At 37.0% G+C, this 10,000-nt stretch overlaps 2 protein-coding genes across 5 annotated transcripts in view; one reads left to right on the top strand and one right to left on the bottom strand.

Annotated features, from left to right (window-relative positions):
• Positions 1-367: 367 nt before the first annotated feature.
• LOC113813722 (peptidyl-prolyl cis-trans isomerase) lies at positions 368-7,600 on the top strand. Its single transcript, XM_027365771.2, has 3 exons — positions 368-608; positions 6,460-6,641; positions 7,164-7,600. The coding sequence occupies exons 1-3, from the start codon at positions 453-455 to the stop codon at positions 7,414-7,416; spliced, it is 591 nt and encodes a 196-aa protein (XP_027221572.1). The 5' UTR covers positions 368-452; the 3' UTR covers positions 7,417-7,600.
• The window catches only part of LOC113813718 (mitochondrial S-adenosylmethionine carrier protein), a 15,814-nt gene continuing 13,334 nt past the window's right edge, over positions 7,521-10,000 (bottom strand). For all 4 annotated transcript variants that reach the window (XM_070129918.1, XM_070129919.1, XM_070129917.1 and 1 more), the window contains 3 exons: positions 8,819-9,086; positions 8,533-8,671; positions 7,521-7,789 (listed from right to left, as the gene is read on the bottom strand). In XM_070129918.1, the coding sequence (XP_069986019.1) occupies positions 7,672-7,789; positions 8,533-8,671; positions 8,819-9,086 (525 nt within the window). In that variant the 3' untranslated portion in view covers positions 7,521-7,671. The remainder of the gene's footprint in view (positions 7,790-8,532; positions 8,672-8,818; positions 9,087-10,000) is intronic.

Below are 10,000 nucleotides of genomic sequence, written 5' to 3'. Positions count from 1 at the left end.
ACTTTAATAAGTTTGGGCGCGGTCTACAAATGCATCATAAACGCTGGAAGAACTGGATTAATTGAATCTAGAATATGAATTGGTTTGCTAATGACTAAAATATATTTTCCTCAGAGCTATTTGTATATTGTATAACGTAGTTGTGTAAGGATTTGCGCGCAACGTAACTCTTCTTTTCAATGTTCGGATCTACTCGTATGGTTTTGATTTAAATTGATCATGTCAAGCGAGAAGGATACTTGATGTATGTCTTAACGGTCTGAATAAAAGAGGAAAAGTAAATAAGAATATAAGGCAACTGCAAAAAAGACACCAAATACAATAATTACTTGTAGTTCCTATGAATACTAAGTCTTTGCATTCGTTTCGGAGAAGGATTTCGTCTGCAGCCACACGCCGGTGAAGAACAAGCTAGACTTCACTCAGACTTTTAAACAATCTAAACCGCAATTATGTTTCGTTCATCAATCACACGTCTCCTGGGCACTGGGGCTGCATTTTCCGCTGCAGCTGTGGCTGGTCTCAGTTCCAGAAGTCAATCTACGTTACCCAAAGTTTATTTTGACATGGAAGCGAATGGGAAGCCTGTGGGTCGGATTGTGATGCAGGTATACCATGGTTTAATTATGCTTTTCTGTGAATGATTTTTGATATTGTTGAGTAATGTTTCTAAGATGATTTATGGTGGAACTGAACCCTTTGTATTTTTTGTTTGAAACCTTTGCCAAGACTTTTAGGAAAGTTTTTTGAGCAAAGGAATATACCCCTTTGTATTTTTACCAGCGACTTGTAGTAGTAAGATATTATCTTGACACCTCCATCTTATAGAGCGTAAGAAATAGTCTTAAACAACAGAGGTATGGCTGCAGATTGGCAGCCAGATTAATGTTTGTTAATTTTAAGTTGGCATGAAGTGCTAGCAAATGGAGGGGTACAGGTCCAGTTCCATACAACCTTCATTTAGACGAAAAATAATGTATGCAAACGATAGAGCGAATGATTCTACGAAACTTATCTTCTATGAACTTTAACGGCAACCTACCAATAGGGGATCAAGGGGGCTTACCTCCCAGTCTAGGGAATAGATAGAAGGTAGGAAAGGTTAGGTTTGGGTTTTTAGGTACGCATGATACCCTGGTTGTGAGACTTAGTCTCGGGAAGGTGTGTTGCTCTCGGTAATAAATACCCTGTACCAGAGTATCCCAGAGACTAAGTAGTAAAAAATGATGTTTTTCTGCAGGAAATCCAATGATTTCATTGATTCTTGGCATTGCTTTTTCTGTGAAGAAATAGTTGAGGAGATAGAGCACCATTTCTCCATCGACCATATTGATTTGATAATCCTGATAGCAGGGCAGGGCTTCAAGTATATCAGGGAAATTACAGGATAAAACAGGCTTAAATAAGTAGAATTGGGGAAAAAAATGTATAAAACCAGCACTAAATACACTAAAAATAGGCCAATGAAATTCTATGGATGTTCTCATACAAAAGTTTAAGGTTTCCTGAAATAAAGGTATTTGTTTTATTTTATGGTGTGAATGCAGCTGTCTTGCCGTACATACCTAGGTGAAGAGATTGTGCCCCGGGGATAGTTAGGGGGGCAGAGCCCCCTATCAACCCTCTCCTCAAACAATTGGGCACGTTTTAGATTGTCAGGTCAAGTGGGGTTTATTGTTCAAGACTTTCTTGGAGGAGTTTGAAAGGTGTGAATTCCCGTAAATTTTACTGAAAGTTGGGTTGGATTCCCAGAGAGATTTTTGAATGTTGGCACATTGGTCCATAGAATTTCAACTTGAGTTTCACTTGCTGATTTTAAGCATTTTTTGTGCTGGTTTTACACATTTTTGTTCTCTATTCTTCTTATTTAAGCCTGTTTTACCCTGTAATTTCCGTGATATACTTTATGCCCTTCCCTGCTATTGGGACTATCAAAGCAAGATTGTTGATGGAAAAATGGTACTCAGATATCCTCAAAGATTCATTCACAGAAGAAACAACACCAAGAATTGATGAAATCATCGGATTTCCTGCAGAAAAAATCTTATTTTTGACTTAGTCCCTGGGAGGGTGTGTCGGGCTTGTTAACAATTAGCTTTAGAAGGTAGGAAAGTCTGGCTCTGTGGTAGAGATACATGTCTAGATATATAGATACGTATATATTTCTGTGTAAATACATGTCCATATAATGAATATTCATTGGGTTAGGCCTTGCACAATTTTAACTAACTGGCTTAGACTTTTTTGGCAATATTTGTGCTAATGCCTCTTAATGGTGCTATGCACAAAAGAACAGAGAAGAACATAAGTTGAGTCACTCATGTTGTTCTGAGGATAAATAATACACATTGCATAGCTCATTACTACAATATGTTAACCTAGTGCTGACGGGTAAAAATGTTTGGCAAGGAAACGTAAAAACAGGATTGTTGGCACGCATCGGCAGTTCCCCTGTTTGTGCCTGGTTTGATTGGTAGTTTGCAAGTGACATTTAGCACCTAAATGCTTATATTTTGCTATAGTTTATAAAAATATCAAGATTTTGAAGGTTTACCTTCATTATAGGTGTCATTGCCAAAAATCTTTACCATATAAATGAAGCCACTTCTTTCGGAGAAAAACAAACTCCGTCCGACAAGCCAGTGGCGCTGGAATAGGCATGATACGATGCCATCCGTGTTTCAGTCCACAACAGCCATGGCATATACGTACGTGCCACCCTTCGGCTACGGGTTAAGAAGTTCATGTATTACTAAGCACTTGTCAAAATGATATTTTGGATGTCTGCTTTCCTATATTTATGCATTTAAAGTGTTTTATGAATGTTATTGTATTTCCTTAACATGTTTTAAGAATTATTTATAAAGTTATGTACAATAATCTTCTGTGCTTGTGTGTGTTCATGATTGGGACTTTTGACAGCGTAGGGAGAGACTATTCCTTTTCAAGTGTGTGCAAGAAATGTTTCATTTTCAGTTTTGCGTTGATTGTGGGTCATTCTTAAGACTATACAGTGGCAATGAAGATGGAATAGATATGAATAAGCATCCCAATTTGATATGTGTGCTCATTAAGTGCTCCAAGTGTCAGAAATTGTCACAAACAAGGATTTAGACAATTGCCAAAGTGTGAGAAATAGTATGTGGTCTTTAGTAAGCAAATTATAAGGACCACTTTTTATTTTGATAGAGTAATTGTGCAAGTGATATTAGGGTCCAGGGGAGCATAGCCCCCTATCTAGGTATATATGCAACCAGTGAGTGTATTAAAAAAAAAATCACAGTGTAGGTTAGGACATTTTTTTAAATAACCACGGGGGGTTAGCTTAGCTTAACTTAGCTTAGTTCAGGTTTGGTAGGCATAAGTGACTATAGGGGTCCAAGGGGTAGAGCCCCCTTGCTGAGCATATACCCTTTAGCTAGGTGTATCTATGACTCTGGGGGTTCAGGGCGTGGAGCCCCGTGGCTAGAGGCATTATGGTTTTACTGAAATATTTGTTGGCTGTCTGTAGAGTTTTGCAAAAGTTGGTGTGAGTGCCCGTATACTTTCAAAAATAGCTAGAATGTCAGTAGAGTTTTGCAAGCTGATTTTCAGTGTCTTTCATGATTTTTTTTTTTTTTTTTTTACTCATTTATGTTTTATGTTAATTCTATTTCAACCAGTTTTAACACATAATTTCCCTGATATACTTCATGCCCGCCAGTGCTATCAGGACTATAAAATCAAGATTGTTGATGAAAATTGTACTTGCATATTCTCAACTATTTATTTACACAAGGAACAATGCTCAAAATAATTGAAATCAGTGGATTTCATTAAAAACAAACAAACATCAAAATGTTTCAAAAGCAAGTCATTACCCTGTTATCCATATTGATCGCTGTTTGTCTTTCTGGGAGTGAGTAGAAGACTGGTAATGAATGAGTCTCACATTATGTACATTACTTATTGCCTATGATTCATGTATTTTTGGGTATTTATAAGTTCATGGGCATCTCCAGAATGTGAGAACGTCACAAAACTTGATCAACAACAATATCAAGAAGTTTTGAATGTTTTAAAGTTCAATAATATATTTTTTTACAGTGAAATTAGTATTTTCTTGTTGCAATATTTGTTTTTTTGTACATGGAAATACAATTATTTATTTTCTTAAAGTGATGCATCAATGTGCTATTTTTTATTTATTTTTTTCTGATTTGCCTGAATATTTTTAAAAAATTAATCTTTACAGTATGGAGGCACTAAACTAGGGCAAATTGATGATATTCTCTTAGAAGATAAAAAGTCATCGGTACAAGTAGTTTTCTGCAGACACGAATGATAACATATAACAAATAATAGTGTGTATAGCACAAAAGATTGCAGAAAGCGCTGCTCACAGCCTGAGTCCACTCGATGCTCTTGAGTTTCATGGACTCGATGCTCTTGAGTTTCAGCTCAGTCTTGTTATACTTACTGAGGTGAAGATAAAGTTCCCAGGGGGATGTTAGGGGGGCAGCTTCCCCCTCGTGCACACCCAGTCATGGCAACTTGTTGTGAATAGATTTTTTTTTTTCTTCTTCTTCTTTTTAACTTAGACTTCGGTAAATGGATCTGTACTGTAAAGGTTTACCTGAAAAAAGAAGAAAAATGAGAGATTGTGATTTACAATTACAGCTCTGAAAAGACTGAAGTCTCATAAACTGCCTTGCACCCTGTATGTGGCCCAAAATCTGGGCATTAGGCTTACTTTTAGTAATACAGTATCTAGGCTCCATGCCTCCCCTTTGAAATGTTATCTCTGTTTCTGCATAACTGTTTTTGGCTTTTCTACAATTTTCCAAGTTCTGTATGTCATTTGATATACAGTATCAAGATGATTGTAGACTTTTTCACTCTAGGTAGGCTGTAAGTCAATTCAGGAATAATAACCATAAATAACATTTTATTTGTGTCATTTAAAAAAAAACATTACATTCATTTTTCTGTAATACACCTGGCACTGACAGTCATAGTTGGCTGGAATAGGATCTTAACCCCTTGGATCTGATTGCATGACAGAAATCATGGAGCTCAAAGCCCCGGGTAGTGGGTTACGTAAGTAGCCAACATCCCGGGTGTGTGGCACGTAGACCGGGTGCGCACGAACACCCATGAGTGGTGACAAGACTGTGCCTCCCCTTTGAAAAGTTATTTTGTGTAAACTTTTTTAGCTTTTTCGCCATTTTCCAATGTCCATATTTGTCTTTTGAATTGCTTTATCCTGATAGTAATTACTTATTTTCCTTGCACAGACTCCATATCATCTCTCTATGTAGTATATGACTCAGTGCAAGAAAAAAAAAAAATAAATAAATAAAATAAAAATAAAAAATAAAGGAACATTTGGTTATTTGTGTTATATATCCAATTTTTTTTCGTAATTTTCAATTTTACGTGATACAACCTGTACCGTTGGTCACAGCGGCCAGGAATATGGTGCGCAGCATGGAAATGGCGTCCTCCCTGGAGCTGGTGCTGTTTCAGTCACTGCTTACGCATGTTACATTTCATGTTTGTTTATCGATGGGAATGATGCTAAAGCCCCCTTCTAAATGCCAAATGAGTCGAATCACACTCCAAGAGGTTTGTGCACCTGTGGCGAATCTTTTCCGTCACCCTGGCCTTCACTCATGACGGCAATTCATGTCACCCGGGCAGCAGCCAACTTGCCCGGTTGATGACATGTTCACGTCACCCAGGCAGCTGCCTAAGTTTTTCCATGATGTGTTCGCAACATCATCCGGGTCCAAGGGGTTAATTATAGAGATAGTGTCCTCCCTGGAGCTAGGGATCTTCCATTCATGGCTCATGGATAGTAGATTCCAGTCTTTACTGGTAGAAATAATGCTAAGAGTTTTGTGCACTTGTGAGTCACTCCTGTCACCCTGGCCTTCTGTCATATTTTCCATGATGGTATATTCCCCTCCCCCATCTTTCAGCCAAATTTTTTTCTTGATGGCATATTCTTGTTACCTGGCCCTCTGCCAAATATTTTTACTTGCTGTGATAGGCATGTCACCCAGATCCAAGGGGTCAAGCCAACAATGACTGGTATCTTACTGTTGAGACAGCTTGAACATGAGCAGTAGCTGTTTTTTGCAAGTAACAATGCCTTTTGAATTGAACTTTACTAAACTGATGAATAGTCACAACAATTAGCCACAAATAGTAATCAGTGATCATGTATGGTTGTGATTTTGCAAGGTAACTTATTTTCTCTACATTTTGTTTATCATTGTTTAAACATTTTTAGGGGTCTTTCATTCTCATACACTAAAGATAAAAAAATGACCTTGTAAATCAATTTTGGAAGTACAAATTTGTGGCACCTAGGGTTTAGCTGGTATAAAAGTGGATCATTTCATTTGCTATCCTTGCTGGATAAGCATCTGCTGGGAACATTACCTTTTAAACTTATGTAATCATACTTTTCAGCTAAGGTCTGATGTAGTGCCAAAAACTGCAGAGAACTTCCGTCAGCTTTGCACAGGAGAGCAAGGTTTTGGCTACAAAGGGTCCATTTTCCATCGCATCATCCCCAACTTCATGTGTCAGGGTGGGGACTTCACCAATTTTAATGGAACAGGTGGAAAGTCAATTTATGGCTCAAAGTTCAGGTAGGTGATTTTTTTTTGTCAAGTAAAGTCTCATAGAAAACTATGAATTGGGTGTCAACTATAAAGATGTAATGTTAAAGTTACAAGTATTGAAATGGAGTATTTATATAAAAGATTTAGGTGACCTATAGGTAAAGCTGACGTAAATAACAAAGCATTAAATTTGTACTGTAAAAGCTCATGAATAAATGACAGCCACAGTAAGAAATTAAATTAAATTGAAAGGTTTCAAACTCCTCAAGAGTTCTCATCAGACTGATATATAACCAATGAATTTCATGATTGAAGAGTTCTAATCTTTAAAATATAATTTAATTTTGTATTGTGGTGGTGTTTTATTCGTCTTTACTTGTACATGAATGTATGTATATATATGGATAGCAGCATGTGTGCATGTATACTCTTGAAACAACTTTTCTCTCTTCCCTCGCTCCCCTTTAACCATACCCTCTCACCCACAGCCATCCACTCTCTCTCCTTACCCCCACACTCACCACCTAATTCACTATGTACTTCTTACAGGGACGAAAACTTCGAGCTGAAGCACACAGGACCTGGTATACTATCTATGGCCAATGCAGGACCCAACACCAATGGTTCACAGTTTTTCATCACGACAGTAACTACCCCATGGCTTGATGGTGCTCATGTCGTCTTTGGAGAAGTAGTTGAAGGCATGGATGTAGTTAAGGCCATTGAGAAGCTTGGGTCTCGCTCTGGTCGGCCGTCACAGAAAGTTGTTGTTGCTGATTGTAATGAGTTGAAGGGAGAATGAGTGTAACCTCTGAAGTTTGTACAGAAATGACAATGCAAATAATATTTTCCTAATTAATTAAATATTGTAAATGTTTTCTAAGGAAGGAAAATGGAGAACAAGGATTATGTATTCAAATTTTATATACAAAAGGAATCAATATAAATTATAAGTAATTTTTTCATAATATAAAAACTACAAATTACAACAATTATCATTAACCTTTCTTTCTCAATGAGGTAGGAATAAAGTGACTTGAAGATAATGTTTCTTATATCATTTATCTGCTCCCATTTTAGATTGGATAAAGTTTTTTGATTTCTCATAAATTCCAAAGAAGACTGCTCCACCCAAAGATATCCACATTGTGCGAGGTATTACTCCTGCAAAGAGCCTGAAAGAAAGAAAAAAAATGTATATACATATTTATCTTATTCAGGGAAAATATCAGGTGTATGGGTACATTAACTGCCCACTGTAGTTTTTTATGAATTGATATGAACTGATCTGATTTCCCTATTCCATGTATTTTCAGTTTTTTTTTCAAATGCAATGAATATCAACATTGTTAATATTAGTATTTTGACATTGATTATATAATGTTATTAAAATACCAATAGCTATAAAAAAATCCAAATTAATCTTTCCAAAATTATGGAAAAGGGTAAACAGGGGAGATAGGTAAGGCTAGTTATTAACTACTTAGTGACCAAGTACTTGTGGACCCAATGGTTTTATTGAAAGGGACAGGATTGAGGAGGGGTTCCTGATGTTGGGCTGAAAAATACTTTGTGGGATTAGAAAAACCAGTCAATGAAAAAGAGAAAAGGGAAAATGTATAATCAGACAAATTCCTATATCAGGAAAAATGTATTTCTATTACTCATACCTATGCTGACTAGATGGTAGGCCCCATCTGCATGATTGAGCACTACTTGATGGGCACAGTAAATGGGCAAAATCTGCCAGACTCGGTTTAATCATGTGAATGGTGCCTTAAAGTAGCTCGAATAAAAATGGGAACACATGATAAAAAAGAAAGATGCCATGCCTAGCAACAATTCCCAATGTTTACTGATTATACCGTTTGTGAATAAACACCCATTTCAGGGAACTGTGACAAGCTTTGATACTTACCCTGATATTCCTTGCTGACTATACACTACTTTCATGGCATTGGCAATGTTTCCTTTAGCAATACTGCTACTATGATCAGCTAACATTATCCTTGTTTTGGCAACATCTAATGGTGTTGTTATAGCAGCTGCCATTCCACCTGAGACGGAAAGAGACATTATATTATTATTTCATTACTTCAAAGAGATATAGAAGAAACAAAATTATCCCAGCCTTCCATAAATATATAAATTTTATCTTATAAAAAGTAAATCAAATGAACAGGCATAACAATCTTTCCTTTTACCTGCAAGGGCTCCACATAATGATGATTGCCATGAATCCACCAATCTTCCCTGATGATGTGACCACCATTTTTTGAACAGTTCCCACAAGGGAAACTGGATTATGGAAAAGGGCACTTCTCTTATGACTGTACTCGTGTAACCACGGTATAATCCTCTAAAGCCTTCCTGTCGAAGAGTAACTTGTATAACTTGCATGGATGACTGGTACATCTGGGCTTGCATTCGCTGTTTGACAACTTCCATAGGAACCCTTATAACACAAGCTGCCTGAAACATATATAACAACATATGAAAACACATATGTTTACATTTAGATTATCAAATCCTTATAATTCCTTGATTGATAGAAATGAAGTGGAGAGAAAGTTAAAGAAAAAAGTATTTTTTTTTTTTCTTTTTTATGAGCTTTCTTAATTGTTTTGGCATCCATCTTGAATATCCAATGAGGATTTGGCAAATAAAGTCACTGACCATTACCCTACCCCACAGACCACTTTATCCCCTCTTTGCCCTGCTAATCTTCTGTCTGTTTTGGGGATTAGGAGTCAAAGACTGGGACCTATTGTGGGGAACCACCCCTACCTTGGACCTCAAGCCGTGCATCAACTAATTTTGCATGGTCTTTTCTTCTCCTTTTGTTTTTCTTTCTCTTCTTCATCCCCTTCTGTCCACATCCTGAAGTGTGAGAGCCATGCTGAAAGGATGAAAGGCTAGCTTTGTCAGTCCTGAACAGCCTAAGTACTTCGTCTGCTACTACTCCTTTACTCTTTTCACTACCATACTAACCAACAGTACTCTACAGCATTTGACATCTAACATATTTTGTCCTAATTGTTAATTCTTTTTTAACCTTTATCATAATGCTGTATGACCTTTTGTTACCTGGGGGCTTTGTCCCTAAGCCTCACCATATTACTAGATTTTATATATGCCACTAATGACCTTAGATGTTTCAATAAATAAATATATATCCCCTTTTTGTTTGATTACTGGTGCTGCATTGCTCAACATGTAATATGCTCCATTTCACACCACAGCCCTCTGTCTTGTACCCTGGCTGCCCTCCTGCCAACCCCACTGTTTCAGTATCCCATCTTGAACTAGTGTAGAAAATTATACCTTCTCGTCTTTTGGTTATTAGCTCATGCTTAACCTGTGATCAGGTATGTTTGTTCAGTGTT

Source organism: Penaeus vannamei, chromosome 14 (assembly GCF_042767895.1).
Source record: "Penaeus vannamei isolate JL-2024 chromosome 14, ASM4276789v1, whole genome shotgun sequence".
Lineage (NCBI taxonomy): Eukaryota > Metazoa > Arthropoda > Malacostraca > Decapoda > Penaeidae > Penaeus > Penaeus vannamei.
The sequence above is the reverse complement of the archived record's forward strand: the minus strand, read 5'-3'. Positions and strand labels throughout refer to the sequence as shown.

Excerpts from the sequence above, each read along its gene's own strand:
- LOC113813722 (XM_027365771.2), top strand. The coding sequence starts at position 453 with ATGTTTCGTTCATCAATCACACGTCTCCTGGGCACTGGGGCTGCATTT. Across the intron at positions 609-6,459 it reads TGGGTCGGATTGTGATGCAG|CTAAGGTCTGATGTAGTGCC; the intron begins GTATACCATGGT and ends CATACTTTTCAG. Across the intron at positions 6,642-7,163 it reads ATTTATGGCTCAAAGTTCAG|GGACGAAAACTTCGAGCTGA; the intron begins GTAGGTGATTTT and ends TACTTCTTACAG.